This window comes from Anopheles moucheti, chromosome 2 (genome assembly GCF_943734755.1).
Source record: "Anopheles moucheti chromosome 2, idAnoMoucSN_F20_07, whole genome shotgun sequence".
Taxonomy (NCBI): Eukaryota; Metazoa; Arthropoda; class Insecta; order Diptera; family Culicidae; genus Anopheles; species Anopheles moucheti.
Window position 1 is genome coordinate 91,487,736 of NC_069140.1, and position 21,389 is coordinate 91,509,124.

At 50.4% G+C, this 21,389-nt stretch overlaps 1 protein-coding gene across 1 annotated transcript in view; it reads left to right on the forward strand.

Moving 5' to 3' along the window:
• The first annotated feature begins 1,878 nt into the window (after nucleotides 1-1,878).
• Nucleotides 1,879-21,389, forward strand: part of LOC128299694 (uncharacterized) — a 34,533-nt gene continuing 15,022 nt past the window's right edge. The window contains exon 1 of the mRNA XM_053035728.1: nucleotides 1,879-4,611. Coding sequence (XP_052891688.1) covers nucleotides 1,960-4,611 — 2,652 coding nt within the window. The 5' untranslated portion in view covers nucleotides 1,879-1,959. The remainder of the gene's footprint in view (nucleotides 4,612-21,389) is intronic.

Sequence of the window (21,389 nt, forward strand, 5' to 3'; positions counted from 1 at the left end):
ATTCCTTAATTCAAACTGTTTTCTCTGTTCATTGCGTTTCATTAATTATGCAGAGATAGCAACTACTAAAAAATAAATTGATTTTTCCTATTAAAGTTAATACCATGATATGGTAATTTTGTAAACGACAAAATTAAATCTGTTGAAGAAGATGCACTGTATACAATAAAGTAAAACGTGTAAATATTTTTCAAGCATCTGCAAATTCCTCGAAAATCGGAAATATATGACATCTATCAAAATGCTTATTCGAAGCATCCCAGGGCCCAAAAGCATTACGGTAGATAAACAAACAGTGAAAAGGATATAAAGAAATAAATGTTTTCATGTGTGTTATGTGCATTTACTTATAACGATGTTTGCAAGGAATTTCGATTCACGCGCATTTCTCTGGAACAAATTATCCACGCAGCTCGGGAAATGATGTACCTCCCTACGACATTGTTAACAGCTTGTTAGTAACTGATTAACGAAGCGCGCCCCCTGGGTGACGGGTTGCGAGCTGCAAACAAAACTCCCTACAAACACGAATCATTCGTGTCTTCGAGCGAAGAAGAAAACATTTGTTGCGTTGAGTGTGAAGCGATCCTTCTATTGTGCACATCCGTTTGCGCTTGTGTGAAGGCATCGTTTAACAAAGGCCCTCCCCGTGAAACGCTTTTGGTGAAGATTTGTGAAGTTTGGTTGAGAGGGTGCCGTAGTGTCCCGCCTTGTCCAGGCGTTTTCGCAAGGTTCGGTTTTATAAATAAAAACCATTCGTTCTGGGTGTGGGGGTAGTGCGTAGTGAGCAGATCAGGTGTTTTATTTTGCGGTGACCAAATCCGGATACATTGCATTGTGCATCAGTTCGCCAAGGATGAATCGAGGAAGGGTTCAGAATACACATAGCTGGCACTGCGGGGTGCAGTGACCGTGTGCAGTCAAGTGTCACAATGTGTTCCAAAGTGATTTCCATTTGTAGTCAATCTGCACCGTGAGCAAAGTAAAGGGAAAAAAAATGTTTCAACAAATGTGTACGGAAATTCCCTCAGTGTTTGTGTGTGTGTGCGCTTATGTTTCTATGCTGCTTCGAGTTGTTCTATGGGGTTACTATGGTGATAGTGTGCGATTCCTGTCGCTCGAAAGTTGCAACAATATTGTTTGCTTCCGCAGAGTAATTGGCAATTGTTGTGCAATTTTTGGGAAAATGTTTGGTGAATTTTGTATCATTGTATTCTAGTTTTTATTCCAATGCTTCTCTCCGCAGCAAAAGTTTCTGTACAGTGCATCCCTGGTGTGTATTAGTGTGTGTGTGATGTGTCCGTGCAGAAGGCAAGTGCATCTCGAAAGGATGTAAAAAGGGAGTGACGTGCGGGCCAATACGTCGCAGCAGAGCGTTTGAATTATAATTTTCGCAGTGATGTGAAGTGAAAGCAAAGCGTAAGCATATGTGCGAGTGTTTCGCAAAATGGTAACCGAAATAAAATAATCTCGAAATCGTACATCCTGCATGTGAGAGTGTGAGTGCTAACAGGTGCGTGTGTGTGGTGCAACAAATGTGGTACTTGGGATAGCCGGAACATTCGAAGTAATTTCTGTGCCGTCTGAAACAAAGGTTTCTAGCCAGACCGTCATCTCCGGCTAACAGACGCCAGGTGGGAGTGTGTGTCTCCAGATAGAGACGGTGTCGTTTCTCCCGAAAGCAATGGTGCCGCAGAAGAGACGTGCAACGATGACATGGTGGCGGCAGGAGTGTGCGCGAGCATCCGATTAAGAAAACATGACATCAGCTGCTACCAGACGGCAGACGACAGTAGAGAACAAGTGGCAAACAAGGAAAAAAAGCAAGTGAAAATTCTAATCTGTCAAACAAAAGATTCGGAAAGCGTCGATGCTGCCATAGCGCTACAATCAAAGCAACCAAAGGAAATTCAATCCGTGTGATAGGTTTTAGGTCCGTGTTAAAATTTTCGCAGCCAAATGGATCCTTTTGGGGAAATGCAGTGCAACGTTGGTGGGAGTAACCTTCAATCCACCTCATCGGTTGATGGGCACGTCGTTGGCAACATGACACCGAGCCCATCCGGCATGGTGAAGCCACCGGACACACCCACCAGTCCGAACGATCCGGAACATCAGCCGGAGAAGACCGACTGTACGCCAGAGAACTCAAAGAAAAGTGACAGCTCGCCGGAAGGTGCCGATGGATTTGGTCGACTTCCCGGTGCGAACCGGTTAGCGATGGCCGGGCATCGCTCCACAATTGCCAGCGACACCGTTGCCAAAAGTCTTTCGATGCAGGAAATGTTTAAGGCGGGCAGAAGCGTTAGTGAGGAACCAGGCACGAAAACGCCCCATCCGGTCGACAATGATGAGGCACTGGTCGATTCGGTACGGAATGCGTTTGCTTTTACGATCGATTTTGGCGATGGGAAGAAACAGATCGATTCGCAAAGGCACGAAAAGATGCTGGAACGTTTTCAAGCGCGCCACAAGCGCGGTGTATCGCTGTCCAAGCTGGAGTCTAGCTCGAGTGCTACGTCCTCACCGGCATCGGTACGGCAACAGCAAGGATCACGTGCACCGGCCAGTGTGAATCTGCCACGACGCAACAAACCGCTACCTTATGAAGCTGGAGATCAACAACAACCCACCCAGCAGATGGTCATGATCGATGATGCGACGGGACGGCCGGTTGCGGTGAAGCTAAGGGAGAAGAACCAACGATCGGTTGGACGCGATCAGTCAGCGACCAAGCGGCACAGCTGGAGCCCGCGAACCAGTCTGAGCGAGATGGGTACCGGGGGAAGAATGCAAGAACCTGCCCCAGCGAAACCAAGCACCGGCAGATCCGGTTCTAATTCGGGTCGTTTTGCACCGAAATCGGCAACGCTAGCGTTGGCACTCGAGCAACAGCAACAGGTGGGCAATAATCTCGAGCGGAAAGACTATTCTTACTCCAGCTCGGAATTTAACGGCGAAAGTCTTGACTCGTCCGGTGGCATACCGTGTCTAGAGGCACCGTTGGAGAACTTCCGCAAAGCGCCGGGTGACGGTGAGGAGGACGACGTTAGCGATGCGGGCACGTACACGATCGATGGGGCAAATTATACCGAGGAGCAGAAGGAACGCATGAACATCGATCGGGTTGGGTCGTCACAGGTTGCAATGCCACCGGAGGTGGTAGATCCCGTACCGGTGGTACCTGCCGTACGTCCGACAGACTTCCGGGATGAGCTGGAAGTGATCGATCTGGAACGGACGGTCGGGGGCGTCGGAGAGCGTCGTACAAATGGACGCACGCTGAAGAACGAAGAGTCACCACCGCAAACGACGGAACACCGCAAGCACAACATACTGGAGGTGTCCTACTTTCACGAACCGTCACCGGTCACCGGCGGTGGTGGTAAGGGTGTTGCTGGTGGGGGTGGAGTTCCTACCGAGCGCACGAAAAGCAAACAGTCCTACATCGAGAAGCTTAAATCACGCATGAAAAACATTACGCAGAAGGGCAGCAGCACGGGATCGAGTCGGGTCTCGTCGGGGAAGCAGCAGCAGATGATGATGGCACCGGAACTGGACTCCCCGGACCAGGGCACGTTTACCTCCGTCACGACGAGCGGCATTCTGAGCGTGAAGCCGACACTACTGGAGGGCAATCCGATTGTACCGGCGAACCAAAGGAGACGCAACAGCCTGACCAAATCGCACATTGATAGCTCGGAGTATGTGCAGGGTGTGGCGAAGTTGAACATACACGCCACCAGCTGCGCGATGGACGGTTCGGATGAAGTGGATCGAACGGGGTCGAAAACGGAACCGCAGGAAGAGGAGCTTAAAATTCTGAACTGTTACACAGACTCCGAGAAGGCACACCAGGGCGGTACGACGCATCATCGGCACAATCAGCAGGCCCAATCGAAGAAGGGAGGCCCGGAAGATGTCAGTCCGGTGAGTGTCCGCCGGAAAACACCCTCGGACGTGGCGGCATTAACGTCGGTAGCGACTAAGAAGGATTGGATACAGGAGTGGGCGAAGAATGCGCGCGAATATAGCAAGTCCACCAGTCCGAAGGTGCATCCGCATGATCCACCACCGGCAACAACGGCGTACGGAAGTACGGGCGGTACCGGATCGATGACGCGAAGTTACGGTGGCGAGTGTGACGGTGAGGCGACCAACCGGCGCAGCAGGGGAAATCAATTTGGTTACGATTTCGATATCGATCTGACCAAGAGCGATTACTACGAGGCGAAAAAGTACGAAGAGTTCGGTGACAATCTAGACCATCGGCAGCACTATCGGGGTGTGGTGGCACGCAACCATCATAGCGCCAGTGGGAGTGATCCACTGGTATTTCGCACACAGCAGCAGCAGCAGCACCAGCTTACGACGACATCACCGGAGGAGGACCCGTACCGGGAACCGCTCCCGTACGGCATGAACGAGTTTGCACGTACCGGATCGAGGGGTTCGATGCGAAGGTACGGCCACAACCAGCATCCATCACCGGTAACGTCAACTGCCGCCTCCAAACCGCCGATGAGCCCGAGCAAAATACCGTCACCAATCGGTTCGATCGGACGGGCACGCAGCGTTAGCCGCAATCGAAGTCTACAGGGAAGCAATTCGGTAAGTTTATATCAAGCAATGGTTTAAATATAACGCGGTATTGCAACGTGGGGTTAGTTAATGCAGAAAAGTCTTCCCGGCAACCGTGCGGGATGCCAAACTCAAACACCTCCGGTGTAGACCTGGTTAACGTACACGCCAGACAAGGCTTCGGCGTTCGTGGGGCAGGTGAAAATGAAGTCATAATTTCGTTCGGCCCCATTTTCGTTTGCAGCTTATTGGGTTGCGCGAATCGCTAACGCCGTTGGGGAACGGCTAACGGAACCAACACGTGAAACACTATATCCTGGTTTGGGTTTGTCTACTTTTACGGGTTTCGAATAGATTTCATGCCCAACTTGAGCGGGAGGCACGAGCAGATTGGTGGAAGTTCAATAGGACGGGCAGTGTAAGCGTGAGTCATACGGTGTGTGACTCGAGTGCCGTGTGAAGTCACCTTGTCGTGCGGTAGACATGGCAGTAGTAGCCTAAGGGGACTGGAATTCGATGTTATTGTGGGAGATGAGACATCGTTCTGCTTTTCAATAGTTTTTTTTGAAGATTTTTTTTTCAATATGGTAATACATTAAATATTGTCAGACAGACTTTGTTCAAATACTAGCAAAGATTTCTAGTAAGAGCGAATCATCACTACCCAAAATATCTAGTAAACCTACTTAAATGAAATTTTGACTTATAAAAAGATTTGAAGTACACTATTTCCTGCATGTCACACATAACAATTAGGGGGATTTAGAACAACATGGTACAACAGACTAAGGCTTTTGAGAAGCTGAAAAGATGAAGATATATTTTTAGTTATTGAGCTTCCAGGTGTTCTTTTAAGCATATTAACCCATTACCTCTCAAGGGAAGGGAATCTTAATCCAAATGGCATTGGACATTGCAGTCCTTTAAGAAATGAGTCCAACATATAGGGTTAAGACATTATTTTCATTTTACCTACTTCAGAACTGATATCTAAAATCATCTAAAGAACCAAAAATCATTATTTCCATTCAAATTTTGCTCATATATTTTTTTGTTTTTAATCATTTTATCACATATTTAATCAATTTCGAATAAGTTAAATTATATATTTATTTAGTTTTTTCGACTAAATTTTTCCCGAACTCCGATGAAGTGTTCCTGGCCCTTAAGGCACGCCTGAATTATCTCCTGATACCATTAAAAGTAGGGCCATTTAGTTACGACAATTTAAAAAAAATAATATTTGTGGGTAAACAATATTTCGTACGCTGTAATATAATGGATTAAGTTCGATACGACTAACAAATCGATGCGATCTCCATTCGAGGTTTGGTGCATGATACTGCGATAGTGTTGTTCCTTATTGGTTCATGTCGTTGATATCTCTTCCATTCGTATTGCAGATTAAATGAGGTTATCAACACGGTGTCATACCAAATTATCAGCATTGCCAGACAGACCCCATCAGAACAGTCTAATCTAACCAGATTTCATTTATGTCTTCGCAAAGATTACAATGATTTACTTCGTGTAAGTCCAAAGAAAAACAATATTGTTCGGATAGTCCGCTTGTCTGTCGTGTTTGTCGGCATAATGATGCGGGCCATTCTTTGAATGGCGTGGGATGCGTCACGTTCAAGGTGACGATTTTTTTGGTTTCACTTCCGATTTTTACTGCATTCCCTCTTACACCATTGGATCGCTTTGGATCGCAAAAATAAAAGAGAACCGAACGACGCGGGAGGATGGTACGACGCGATGGCCAATTACGGCACGAATTCAACGTTTTCAGAGGTTTCTCCTTCGACACAAGGTCCTCCGACAGCTGAATGACACATTTTGTTTTTGACTGCGACTGTTAAAGTTTTATTTTATGTTGAAGGTTCTGTGCCTTTACATTTGCACACTAGTACGTCGATTTTTGTTTTGTTAATTTTGAAATGCGGAATGTGATTTTTCCCGTCTGTCATTGGAACTCTTTGGATACTGATACGATGGCCGAAATGTCCAAATGGCTCTGAAAATCACTATCAAAGGTTGGTAGTGCCACACAGGAGTGGATGAGATCATCTTTTCACAAGGGTCCCTCGTATGCTGTTCGTAGATGAGTTGTATCACGATATGAAAATATGCATAAATCAAGCAATAAAGCTTCAAACTGCTTGAAAATTTTATCATGCTTGGCAAATAATCTTTCCCGTTCCATCTGCCTGTATTCAAATCTTCTGGATACATTTCGCTGGATTTCGCTCTTCAATTTATTGTAGCTGGTGCATATAATTATGCTGATGTTCCACTTTGATCTAGTTTATTTATTTTTTACACACGGTACCATATAATTTTAATCGGACCCCGAAAATGGATTAGCATTGCGCAACACTTTTCGCGTACAGGTCGTTAAAGAAAAGAAGAGCTAAATAGCTCTGCCATCGCTTCCCCTGAGGAATGGGCAGCATAATGGGTTCAAAATTTTGATCAAATAAATTATAGCAGCGCGCACCGTTGGTGGTTTCCTTCGGCGTTTCCATTTCGGTTGTCTGATCGTGGGAAATGAAGCCAAACTTTGGATGAATGAATTCGGCTAGAGATGCGTATACACTCAGTGAAGATTTTTTTTTATCGACAGTAACACTGAAATAAATCAAATTCATTTATTATTATGTAGCTAATCGATGTGCTGTGGCTAGTAACTTTCAGTAAACATTTTAATTAAATCAGTGAGAGTTTTTGTCAATCAAAAATATTTAAATAACTCTCAGGCTCAGGAATGGAAATTAAAACAAGCAAACATATGTGTTTTTGTCTGGGCGAAACGGCGTGACGATCGCATGGAATTTGCGCGCTGTAAATATGCAAACATCATCCACCATCCATTCACGATGGGGTGGAAGCTGCCTAACAAATGTTTCAACCTGTTCGATGATGAATTTTGCTTAAATTAAGCATGTTTTCTTCGCTTCATAAAGTAGCCGCTGTGTGCCGCTCTGTGTATATCAATAAATCAGGCAAGCTGGCGGCGAAATGAAGCAGTTCCAAATATGAGAAGAGCACAACACATACGGAAACCCGTCCCAGGGCGGGCCGAACGGATGGTCTTGCAAAAACAAATACCCCCATGCAATAATCTGCCGAAGCAAGAAGCAAAAAAAATACAAAATTCAATCCAATTTCTTGCTACACCGGGTGAACTTTCTCCGGTCGGATTTCGAGCCGACGCTTCCGAACGGCGGGTGAGAAGGGGAGCCACAAATACCTTTTCAACGTTTCGCCAGTTTTTAAGACCACAATTAGTGAATAGTTCGCGCTTCACTTTGCAAACGATGTTTGCGATGCAAGCGGTGTTTGCGTTTGTTTGTTTTTTGTTTTCTTCTTTCCGACGCAAGTCTACTACAAGTAGTTTGCTTAAAGCACCACATGAAGTGCGAGAAGTATTGACTCTCCAAGTTTATGCTACTACTACTACTACCACTTATGCACGGATTTATTTTCGCACACTTGGGTTAGCCTAATGATCGGTTTGACGGTCGGATGATGACGGGCACTCGATTCGTACACGTTGTTTGGGTAATTCGCTTGTCGAGTGAACCATCGAGCATACTAAACACATTCTTGTATCACGAGACCGTGTGTTGTGTGGTATGATTCCAACCCTGATTTACCGGCTGGTTTAAATTGGAAAGGGGAAACACAGAGACACTGTGGTTATTAGTGTAACATTCTCAGTTGGATCTGCTGTTGTTGGTTAGCATACTACTTTCGATGATTGCATAAATAATTAATAATAAAAATTAATTAAATAATTGCTTTTATCAAAGTAATATTTTCTTAAATATTTTTTAACATATTTACAAAATCCTGCGTACGATGACTAGAAAATTATCAAAGATTAACACTAGAACTACCGGACTAGTCATTTTGTGTGGAAAGCTTCATTTTAATAACATTATTTTTTTGAGGAAAAACAATTCTCTGGCAATTGAAGCATTACTTTTACATGTCTATTGTGTAGTACTACCTACATGAAACAATAAAACATAGTGTAGGTTTTGAAAATTGTTAAAAATGTGGCAATTAATATAAAACGCTTGAAATGATTGAGTGCTCAAGGGAAAATATTCATTTAGTTCTAACGCCAACGATGTGGCCTCTTATGATGCCCAGCGATCAGCAGGATGTTGGTGCCACGCCAGTTGTCAATGTGGGAACATTTATAGTAAACTTCAATAAGAATTATTCGTTTAGGTCGTCTGGGTGTACTACCCTAAAAAAGATCACCAAGATCAGATCTTTAATTTCACCCATCTAAGATACCATTGGGAACTGATTTAGACATTATCGTTAGCTCCTACGTCATCCGTGAACTATTTCCACCCAATGAGCACGATCACAGCTGATACAATCATGGTACGATCAATTCTATTTTCTAACCAGACAATCGACAAGGTTTTCCGATTTGCTGCTCGCAACCTACGTCAACCAGTCCAGCCCGGATTGTTTCCAGCTGTTCGATCGATTTTCAGTTTCAATTTCGACGACTCATGTTTGTTTTTCTTCGTGGTTGTGGTATTTCTCTCCCTTCATCGCTCCTCCCGGGGGGTTTAGATTATTTGGTTCATCCTTTCCCAATTTACAACGAAGTTTCTCTTTCTGGAAATTGAATAGAAAAAAAAACACATAATCGAAACTAATTGAAATAGGAAGTGAAGTGGAAAGTACTTTTCCGAGTGCGCTTGTGTGGAAAGTGGAACATATTTTTGTTTGTTTTTATTTATTTATGTTCCCCCTATTATGCTTTATGTTTTCTCCTTCTCGTCGGTAAATTTAAGCAATGTTAAGTGACAGATTAGTAGACAGATGCTTCAGAGATGGAATTAGTTTGAGCGTTGAAAAATTTGGGCCCGTTTGAATTTGGAATGTAGACTGTTTTCTGTCTATTTGCCTTTGTTGTTAAGCATCTCCTTGCTTCGTGCCCGCTGGCAAGGCCATCAGTGTTCAGGTTTTCAGTGAGATATTTCTAAGGCGGTATTTCCAGTTCGTTACCGCCGTTACCGGTGCAGTAGCCTGCAACTGATCTTGTGGCTTTAGTCATCTCATTATCATTCCATCAACCGATATTCGATGAACATTAGGTTAACATTATTGAGAGTAGTACCGGATATTGGTTTATATGCTAACCTGTTTCGGAAACGGCCTTCATCTGCATAGCCATGTTATTTCCGGACTCAGTTTCAGATTTGGTTTCGTTTATTCCCGTTGATCCATAAAAAACTGAGTTTAATGTGATGTCTTTGCTAGTGGAGGATCATTCCCCTTGGAGGCCCAGGGCGGAATTTTTAAAGGAGGGCCTATAATTTTGCTACGGCATTATCGGTGTTAGGGAGGTGTACTTCAAACATGATTTAACAACACCAGCAAAGTCTCGGAAAGAAAGCTCCCTTGTGTACACCTCAGAGTTCTGTTGCATAGCCCTGTAACCGGGCCGATTAGCTAGTCTATATATACACGTTTGTATGCGCTAAGGAGAACCATAACGCCACTACTTGGATCACATTTTCTACGATTTACGTACATTTACAATTCATGATTAGTCCAACGCGATCGCTTCTACGATTTTTTGCCTAATGTACAGTTTTCCATCGGTTAACTTCTTCGGTAACAATCAGAGAAATTTTCTAGAGAAATGTTTCGCTCATGTTGATGTTTTAGACGAACAACACAATTGTTTTCAGACTTGCGAAACCAGACAAGCATGTTTTCCAAGAGGTGACACCTGTGGAATAAATTTGCCTATCACTATTTCATTGCATACTATCAAACCCGTGAGAGCGTTCACTAGTTTAAGGAAGATGGATGAAACAGAAAGCATCCTTCATCTCGCTCAAACTTTCCGTCGGCTGATACGAAATTCCATTCAAAACTAGCTGTTTTCAGATTTCCGATACCAGGAAAGCATCCACGGAAGAGGTAGCACCTTGTACTGCAATTTTGGTCGAAAACCGCCGATAGGTATGCAATATTTAAACATTAACTTTCCCGTTGGTGGAGAAAAATTTCTTCGAAAACTACCAGTTTCCGAATGTATAGTACCAGGAGAGCATCCACGGAAGAGGTAGCTCCTGGTACTGCGCCGTAAGGTATGCAATGTTTATAAATTAACTTTGCAACCAACTTGCAATACAATGCGCCGTAAGGTATGCAATGTTTAAACACTAACTTTCCATACAAACCAGCTGTTTTCAGATTTCCGATACCAGGAGAGCATGTTGCTCAAGAGGTGACCCTCATACACTCAGGCACTCAGTTACTCAGTCACTCATGAGTGCCAGTCACGCCATGTTGTCCGCCATCTTGTTCGCCATCTTGTCCGCCATCTTGACTGCCATCTTGTCCGCCATCTTGTCCGCCATCTTGTCCGCCATCTTGTCCGCCATCTTGTGTCCGCCATCTTGTCCGCCATCTTGTGTCCGCCATCTTGTCCGCCATCTTGGCCCCAATCTTGTCCGCCATCTTGTCCGCCATCTTGTGTCCACCATCTTGTCCGCCATCTTGTCCGCCATCTTGTCCACCATCTTGTGTCCGCCATCTTGTGTCCGCCATCTTGTCCGCCATCTTGTCCGCCATCTTGTGTCCGCCATCTTGTCCGCCATCTTGTCCGCCATCTTGTCCGCCATCTTGTGTCCGCCATCTTGTCCGCCATCTTGTCCGCCATCTTGTCCGCCATCTTGTTCGCCATTTTGTCCGCCATCTTGTCCGCCATCTTGTCCGCCATCTTGTGTCCGCCATCTTGTCCGCCATCTTGTCCGCCATCCTGTCCGCCATCTTGTCCGCCATCTTGTCCACCATCTTGTGTTCGTCATCTTGTCCGCCATCTTGTCCGCCATCTTGTGTCCGCCATCTTGTCCGCCATCTTGTCCGCCATCTTTTCCGCCATCTTGTGTACGCCATCTTGGCCGCCATCTTGTATCCGCCATCTTGGCCGCCATCTTGTCCGCCATCTTTTCCGCCATCTTGTGTCCGCCATCTTGTCCGCCATCTTGTCCGCCATCTTGTCCGCCATCTTGTCCGCCATCTTGTCCACCATCTCGGCCGCCATCTTGTGTCCGCCATCTTGTCCGCCATCTTGTGTCCGCCATCTTGTGTCCGCCATCTTGTCCGCCATCTTGTCCGCCATCTTTTCCGCCATCTTGTGTACGCCATCTTGGCCCCAATCTTGTATCCGCCATCTTGGCCGCCATCTTGTCCGCCATCTTTTCCGCCATCTTGTGTCCGCCATCTTGTGTCCGCCATCTTGTACACCATCTTGGCCGCCATCTTGTGTCCGCCATCTTGTCCGCCATCTTGTCCGCCATCTTGTCCGCCATCTTGTGTCCGCCATCTTGTCCGTCATCTTGTCCGCCATCTTGTCCGCCATCTTGTCCGCCATCTTGTTCGCCATCTTGGCCGCCATCTTGTGTCCGCCATCTTGGCCGCCATCTTGTCCGCCATATTGTCCGCCATCTTGTCCGCCATCTTGTCCGCCATCTTGTCCGCCATCTTGTCCACCATCTTGGCCGCCATCTTGTGTCCGCCATCTTGTCCGCCATCTTGTCCGGCATCTTTTCCGCCATCTTGTCCACCATCTTGGCCGCCATCTTGTGTCCGCCATCTTGTCCGCCATCTTGTCCGCCATCTTGTGTCCGCCATCTTGTCCGCCATCTTGTCCGCCATCTTGTCCGCCATCTTGTTCGCCATCTTGTCCGCCATCTTGTCCGCCATCTTGTGTCCGCCATCTTGTCCGCCATCTTGTCCGCCATCCTGTCCGCCATCTTGTCCGCCATCTTGTCCACCATCTTGTGTTCGCCATCTTGTCCGCCATCTTGTCCGCCATCTTGTCCGCCATCTTGTCCGCCATCTTGTCCGCCATCTTGTCCGCCATCTTGTCCGCCATCTTGTCCACCATCTCGGCCGCCATCTTGTCCGCCATCTTGTGTCCGCCATCTTGTCCGCCATCTTGTGTCCACCATCTTGTCCGCCATCTTGTCCACCATCTTGTGTCCGCCATCTTGTGTCCGCCATCTTGTCCGCCATCTTGTCCGCCATCTTGTGTCCGCCATCTTGTCCGCCATCTTGTCCGCCATCTTGTCCGCCATCTTGTGTCCGCCATCTTGTCCGCCATCTTGTCCGCCATCTTGTCCGCCATCTTGTCCGCCATCTTGTTCGCCATTTTGTCCGCCATCTTGTCCGCCATCTTGTCCGCCATCTTGTGTCCGCCATCTTGTCCGCCATCTTGTCCGCCATCCTGTCCGCCATCTTGTCCGCCATCTTGTCCACCATCTTGTGTTCGTCATCTTGTCCGCCATCTTGTCCGCCATCTTGTGTCCGCCATCTTGTCCGCCATCTTGTCCGCCATCTTTTCCGCCATCTTGTGTACGCCATCTTGGCCGCCATCTTGTATCCGCCATCTTGGCCGCCATCTTGTCCGCCATCTTTTCCGCCATCTTGTGTCCGCCATCTTGTCCGCCATCTTGTCCGCCATCTTGTCCGCCATCTTGTCCGCCATCTTGTCCACCATCTCGGCCGCCATCTTGTGTCCGCCATCTTGTCCGCCATCTTGTGTCCGCCATCTTGTGTCCGCCATCTTGTCCGCCATCTTGTCCGCCATCTTTTCCGCCATCTTGTGTACGCCATCTTGGCCGCCATCTTGTATCCGCCATCTTGGCCGCCATCTTGTCCGCCATCTTTTCCGCCATCTTGTGTCCGCCATCTTGTCCGCCATCTTGTGTCCGCCATCTTGTACACCATCTTGGCCGCCATCTTGTGTCCGCCATCTTGTCCGCCATCTTGTCCGCCATCTTGTGTCCGCCATCTTGTCCGTCATCTTGTCCGCCATCTTGTCCGCCATCTTGTCCGCCATCTTGTTCGCCATCTTGGCCGCCATCTTGTGTCCGCCATCTTGGCCGCCATCTTGTCCGCCATATTGTCCGCCATCTTGTCCGCCATCTTGTCCGCCATCTTGTCCGCCATCTTGTCCACCATCTTGGCCGCCATCTTGTGTCCGCCATCTTGTCCGCCATCTTGTCCGGCATCTTTTCCGCCATCTTGTCCACCATCTTGGCCGCCATCTTGTGTCCGCCATCTTGTCCGCCATCTTGTCCGCCATCTTGTGTCCGCCATCTTGTCCGCCATCTTGTCCGCCATCTTGTCCGCCATCTTGTTCGCCATCTTGTCCGCCATCTTGTCCGCCATCTTGTGTCCGCCATCTTGTCCGCCATCTTGTCCGCCATCCTGTCCGCCATCTTGTCCACCATCTTGTGTTCGCCATCTTGTCCGCCATCTTGTCCGCCATCTTGTCCGCCATCTTGTCCGCCATCTTGTCCGCCATCTTGTCCGCCATCTTGTCCGCCATCTTGTCCACCATCTCGGCCGCCATCTTGTCCGCCATCTTGTCCGCCATCTTGTCCGCCATCTAGTCCGCCATCTTGTGTCCGCCATCTTGTACACCATCTTGGCCGCCATCTTGTGTCCGCCATCTTGTCCGCCATCTTGTGTCCGCCATCTTTTCCGCCATTTTGTCCGCCATCTTGTGTCCGCCATCTTGTCCGCCATCTTGTCCGCCATCTTGTCCGCCATCTTGTGTCCGCCATCTTGTCCGCCATCTTGTCCGCCATCTTGTCCACCATCTTGGCCGCCATCTTTTCCGCCATCTTGTCCGCCATCTTGTGTCCGCTATCTTGTCCGCCATATTGTCCGCCATCTTGTCCGCCATCTTGTCCACCATCTTGGCCGCCATCTTGTGTCCGCCATCTTGTCCGCTATCTTGTCCGCCATCTTTTCCGCCATCTTGGCCGCCATCTTGTGTCCGCCATCTTGTCCGCCATCTTGTCCGCCATCTTTTCCGCCATCTTGTCCACCATCTTGGCCGCCATCTTGTGTCCGCCATCTTGTCCGCCATCTTGTCCGCCATCTTGTCCGCCATCTTGTGTCCGCCATCTTGTCCGCCATCTTGTGTCCGCCATCTTGTCCGCCATCTTGTCCGCCATCTTGTCCACCATCTTGTGTCCACCATCTTGTCCGCCATCTTGTCCACCATCTTGTGTCCGCCATCTTGTCCGCCATCTTGTCCGCCATCTTGTGTCCGTCATCTTGTCCGCCATCTTGTCCGCCATCTTGTCCGCCATCTTGTGTCCGCCATCTTGTCCGCCATCTTGTCCGCCATCTTGTCCGCCATCTTGTCCGCCATCTTGTTCGCCATCTTGTCCGCCATCTTGTCCGCCATCTTGTCCGCCATCTTGTGTCCGCCATCTTGTCCGCCATCTTGTCCGCCATCCTGTCCGCCATCCTGTCCGCCATCTTGTCCACCATCTTGTGTTCGTCATCTTGTCCGCCATCTTGTCCGCCATCTTGTGTCCGCCATCTTGTCCGCCATCTTTTCCGCCATCTTGTGTACGCCATCTTGGCCGCCATCTTGTATCCGCCATCTTGGCCGCCATCTTGTGTCCGCCATCTTGTCCGCCATCTTGTCCGCCATCTTGTCCGCCATCTTGTGTCCGCCATCTTGTCCGCCATCTTGTGTCCGCCATCTTGTCCGCCATCTTGTCCGCCATCTTGTCCGCCATCTTGTCCACCATCTTGTGTCCACCATCTTGTCCGCCATCTTGTCCACCATCTTGTGTCCGCCATCTTGTCCGCCATCTTGTCCGCCATCTTGTGTCCGTCATCTTGTCCGCCATCTTGTCCGCCATCTTGTCCGCCATCTTGTGTCCGCCATCTTGTCCGCCATCTTGTCCGCCATCTTGTCCGCCATCTTGTCCGCCATCTTGTTCGCCATCTTGTCCGCCATCTTGTCCGCCATCTTGTCCGCCATCTTGTGTCCGCCATCTTGTCCGCCATCTTGTCCGCCATCCTGTCCGCCATCTTGTCCGCCATCTTGTCCACCATCTTGTGTCCACCATCTTGTCCGCCATCTTGTCCACCATCTTGTGTCCGCCATCTTGTCCGCCATCTTGTCCGCCATCTTGTGTCCGTCATCTTGTCCGCCATCTTGTCCGCCATCTTGTCCGCCATCTTGTGTCCGCCATCTTGTCCGCCATCTTGTCCGCCATCTTGTCCGCCATCTTGTCCGCCATCTTGTTCGCCATCTTGTCCGCCATCTTGTCCGCCATCTTGTCCGCCATCTTGTGTCCGCCATCTTGTCCGCCATCTTGTCCGCCATCCTGTCCGCCATCCTGTCCGCCATCTTGTCCACCATCTTGTGTTCGTCATCTTGTCCGCCATCTTGTCCGCCATCTTGTGTCCGCCATCTTGTCCGCCATCTTTTCCGCCATCTTGTGTACGCCATCTTGGCCGCCATCTTGTATCCGCCATCTTGGCCGCCATCTTGTCCACCATCTTTTCCGCCATCTTGTGTCCGCCATCTTGTCCGCCATCTTGTCCGCCATCTTGTCCGCCATCTTGTCCACCATCTCGGCCGCCATCTTGTGTCCGCCATCTTGTCCGCCATCTTGTGTCCGCCATCTTGTCCGCCATTTTGTCCGCCATCTTGTGTCCGCCATCTTGTCCGCCATCTTGTCCGCCATCTTGTCCGCCATCTTGTGTCCGCCATCTTGTACACCATCTTGGCCGCCATCTTGTGTCCGCCATCTTGTCCGCCATCTTGTCCGCCATCTTGTCCGCCATCTTGTGTCCGCCATCTTGTCCGCCATCTTGTCCGCCATCTTGTCCGCCATCTTGTTCGCCATCTTGGCCGCCATCTTGTGTCCGCCATCTTGGCCGCCATCTTGTCCGCCATATTGTCCGCCATCTTGTCCGCCATCTTGTCCGCCATCTTGTCCGCCATCTTGTCCACCATCTTGGCCGCCATCTTGTGTCCGCCATCTTGTCCGCCATCTTGTCCGGCATCTTTTCCGCCATCTTGTCCACCATCTTGGCCGCCATCTTGTGTCCGCCATCTTGTCCGCCATCTTGTCCGCCATCTTGTGTCCGCCATCTTGTCCGCCATCTTGTCCGCCATCTTGTCCGCCATCTTGTTCGCCATCTTGTCCGCCATCTTGTGTCCGCCATCTTGTCCGCCATCTTGTCCGCCATCCTGTCCGCCATCTTGTCCGCCATCTTGTCCACCATCTTGTGTTCGCCATCTTGTCCGCCATCTTGTCCGCCATCTTGTCCGCCATCTTGTCCGCCATCTTGTCCGCCATCTTGTCCACCATCTCGGCCGCCATCTTGTCCGCCATCTTGTCCGCCATCTTGTCCGCCATCTTGTCCGCCATCTTGTGTCCGCCAACTTGTACACCATCTTGGCCGCCATCTTGTGTCCGCCATCTTGTCCGCCATCTTGTGTCCGCCATCTTTTCCGCCATTTTGTCCGCCATCTTGTGTCCGCCATCTTGTCCGCCATCTTGTCCGCCATCTTGTCCGCCATCTTGTGTCCGCCATCTTGTGTCCGCCATCTTGTCCGCCATCTTGTCCGCCATCTTGTCCGCCATCTTGTCCACCATCTTGGCCGCCATCTTTTCCGCCATCTTGTCCGCCATCTTGTGTCCGCTATCTTGTCCGCCATATTGTCCGCCATATTGTCCGCCATCTTGTCCGCCATCTTGTCCACCATCTTGGCCGCCATCTTGTGTCCGCCATCTTGTCCGCCATCTTGTCCGCCATCTTGTCCGCCATCTTGGCCGCCATCTTGTGTCCGCCATCTTGTCCGCCATCTTGTCCGCCATCTTTTCCGCCATCTTGTCCACCATCTTGGCCGCCATCTTGTGTCCGCCATCTTGGCCGCCATCTTGGCCGCCATCTTGTCCGCCATCTTGTCCGCCATCTTGTCCGCCATCTTGTCCGCCATCTTGTGTCCGCCATCTTGTCCGCCATCTTGTCCGCCATCTTGTCCGCCATTTTGTCCGCCATCTTGTGTGCGCCATCTTGTCCGCCATCTTGTCCGCCATCTTGTCCACCATCTTGTCCGCCATCTTGTGTCCGCCATCTTGTTCGCCATCTTGGCCGCCATCTTGTGTCCGCCATCTTGGCCGCCATCTTGTCCGCCATATTGTCCGCCATCTTGTCCGCCATCTTGGCCGCCATCTTGGCCGCCATCTTGTGTTCGCCATCTTGTCCGCCATCTTGTCCGTCATCTTGTCCGCCATCTTGTCCGCCATCTTGTCCGCCATCTTGTCCGCCATCTTGTGTCCGCCATCTTGTCCGCCATCTTGTCCGCCATCTTGTCCGCCATCTTGTCCGCCATCTTGTGTCCACCATCTTGTCCGCCATCTTGTCCACCATCTTGTGTCCGCCATCTTGTGTCCGCCATCTTGTCCGCCATCTTGTGTCCGCCATCTTGTCCGCCATCTTGTCCGCCATCTTGTCCGCCATCTTGTGTCCGCCATCTTGTCCGCCATCTTGTCCGCCATCTTGTCCGCCATCTTGTTCGCCATCTTGTCCGCCATCTTGTCCGCCATCTTGTCCGCCATCTTGTCCGCCATCTTGTGTCCGCCATCTTGTCCGCCATCTTGTCCGCCATCCTGTCCGCCATCTTGTCCGCCATCTTGTCCACCATCTTGTGTTCGTCATCTTGTCCGCCATCTTGTCCGCCATCTTGTGTCCGCCATCTTGTCCGCCATCTTTTCCGCCATCTTGTGTACGCCATCTTGGCCGCCATCTTGTATCCGCCATCTTGTCCGCCATCTTTTCCGCCATCTTGTGTCCGCCATCTTGTCCGCCATCTTGTCCGCCATCTTGTCCGCCATCTTGTCCGCCATCTCGGCCGCCATCTTGTGTCCGCCATCTTGTCCGCCATCTTGTGTCCGCCATCTTGTCCGCCATTTTGTCCGCCATCTTGTGTCCGCCATCTTGTCCGCCATCTTGTCCGCCATCTTGTCCGCCATCTTGTGTCCGCCATCTTGTACACCATCTTGGCCGCCATCTTGTGTCCGCCATCTTGTCCGCCATCTTGTCCGCCATCTTGTCCGCCATCTTGTGTCCGCCATCTTGTCCGTCATCTTGTCCGCCATCTTGTCCGCCATCTTGTCCGCCATCTTGTTCGCCATCTTGGCCGCCATCTTGTGTCCGCCATCTTGGCCGCCATCTTGTCCGCCATCTTGTCCGCCATCTTGTCCGCCATCTTGTCCACCATCTTGGCCGCCATCTTGTGTCCGCCATCTTGTCCGCCATCTTGTCTGGCATCTTTTCCGCCATCTTGTCCACCATCTTGGCCGCCATCTTGTGTCCGCCATCTTGTCCGCCATCTTGTCCGCCATCTTGTCCGCCATCTTGTCCGCCATCTTGTCCGCCATCTTGGCCGCCATCTTGTGTCCGCCATCTTGTCCGCCATCTTGTCCGCCATCTTGTGTCCGCCATCTTGTCCGCCATCTTGTCCGCCATCTTGTCCGCCATCTTGTTCGCCATCTTGTCCGCCATCTTGTCCGCCATCTTGTGTCCGCCATCTTGTCCGCCATCTTGTCGGCCATCCTGTCCGCCATCTTGTCCGCCATCTTGTCCACCATCTTGTGTTCGCCATCTTGTCCGCCATCTTGTCCGCCATCTTGTCCGCCATCTTGTCCGCCATCTTGTCCGCCATCTTGTCCGCCATCTTGTCCACCATCTCGGCCGCCATCTTGTCCGCCATCTTGTCCGCCATCTTGTCCGCCATCTTGTGTCCGCCATCTTGTACACCATCTTGGCCGCCATCTTGTGTCCGCCATCTTGTCCGCCATCTTGTGTCCGCCATCTTTTCCGCCATTTTGTCCGCCATCTTGTGTCCGCCATCTTGTCCGCCATCTTGTCCGCCATCTTGTCCGCCATCTTGTGTCCGCCATCTTGTCCGCCATCTTGTCCGCCATCTTGTCCGCCATCTTGTCCACCATCTTGGCCGCCATCTTTTCCGCCATCTTGTCCGCCATCTTGTGTCCGCTATCTTGTCCGCCATATTGTCCGCCATCTTGTCCGCCATCTTGTCCACCATCTTGGCCGCCATCTTGTGTCCGGCATCTTGTCCGCCATCTTGTCCGCCATCTTTTCCGCCATCTTGTCCACCATCTTGGCCGCCATCTTGTGTCCGCCATCTTGTCCGCCATCTTGTCCGCCATCTTTTCCGCCATCTTGTCCACCATCTTGGCCGCCATCTTGTGTCCGCCATCTTGGCCGCCATCTTGTCCGCCATCTTGTCCGCCATCTTGTCCGCCATCTTGTCCGCCATCTTGTGTCCGCCATCTTGTCCGCCATCTTGTCCGCCATTTTGTCCGCCATCTTGTGTGCGCCATCTTGTCCGCCATCTTGTCCGCCATCTTGTCCACCATCTCGTCCGCCATCTTGTGTCCGCCATCTTGTTCGCCATCTTGGCCGCCATCTTGTGTCCGCCATCTTGGCCGCCATCTTGTCCGCCATATTGTCCGCCATCTTGTCCGCCATCTTGGCCGCCATCTTGGCCGCCATCTTGTGTTCGCCATCTTGTCCGCCATCTTGTCCGTCATCTTGTCCGCCATCTTGTCCGCCATCTTGTCCGCCATCTTGTGTACGCCATCTTGTCCGCCATCTTGTCCACCATCTTGTCCGTCATCTTGTCCGCCATCTTGTCCGCCATCTTGTCCGCCATCTTTTCCGCCATCTTGTCCGCCATCTTGTGTCCGCCATCTTGTCCGCCATCTTGTCCGCCATCTTGTGTCCGCCATCTTGTCCGCCATCTTGTCCGCCATCTTGTCCACCATCTTGGCCGCCATCTTTTCCGCCATCTTGTCCGCCATCTTGTCCGCCATCTTGTGTCCGCCATTTTGTCCGCCATCTTGTCCGCCATCTTGTCCACCATCTTGTCCACCATCTTGGCCGCCATCTTGTGTCCGCCATCTTGTCCGCCATCTTGTCCGCCATCTTGTCCACCATCTTGGCCGCCATCTTGTCCGCCATCTTGTCAGCCATCTTGTGTCCGCCATCTTGTCCGCCATATTGTGTCCGCCATCTTGTCCGCCATCTTGTCCGCCATCTTGTGTACGCCATCTTGTCCGCCATCTTGTCCGCCATCTTGTCCGCCATCTTGTCCGCCATCTTGTGTACGCCATCTTGTCCGCCATCTTGTCCGCCATCTTGTCCGCCATCTTGGCCGCCATCTTGGCCGCCATCTTGTCCGCCATCTTGTGTCCGCCATCTTGTCCGCCATCTTGTCCGCCATTTTGTCCGCCATTTTGTCCGCCATCTTGTGTGCGCCATCTTGTCCGCCATCTTGTCCGCCATCTTGTCCGCCATCTTGTGTCCGCCATCTTGTTCGCCATCTTGTGTCCGCCATCTTGTGTCCGCCATCTTGTCCGCCATCTTGTGTCCGCCATCTTGTCCGCCATCTTGTCCGTCATCTTGTCCGCCATCTTGTCAGCCATCTTGTGTCCGCCATCTTGTCCGCCATCTTATCCGCCATCTTGGCCGCCATCTTGTCCGCCATCTTGTCCGCCATCTTGTCCGCCATCTTGTCCGCCATCTTGGCCGCCATCTTGTCCGCCATCTTGTCCGCCATCTTGTGTCCGCCATCTTGTCCGCCATCTTGTCCGCCATCTTGTCCGCCATCTTGTCCGCCATCTTGTCCGCCATCTTGTCCGCCATCTTGTCCGCCATCTTGGCCGCCATCTTGCGCGCCATCTTGGTGGAGGGAGGGGGGGAGGGGGATGGAAGATGTTACCTCTTGAGCAACATGCTCTCCTGGTATCGGAAATCTGAAAACAGCTGGTTTGTATGAAAAGTTAGTGTTTAAACATTGCATACCTTTCGGCGTTTTTTGAGCAAAATTGCTGCAAAATGTGACTCGACCAACGGGAAAGTTAATGTTTAAATATTGCATACCTTTCGGCGGTTTTCGACCG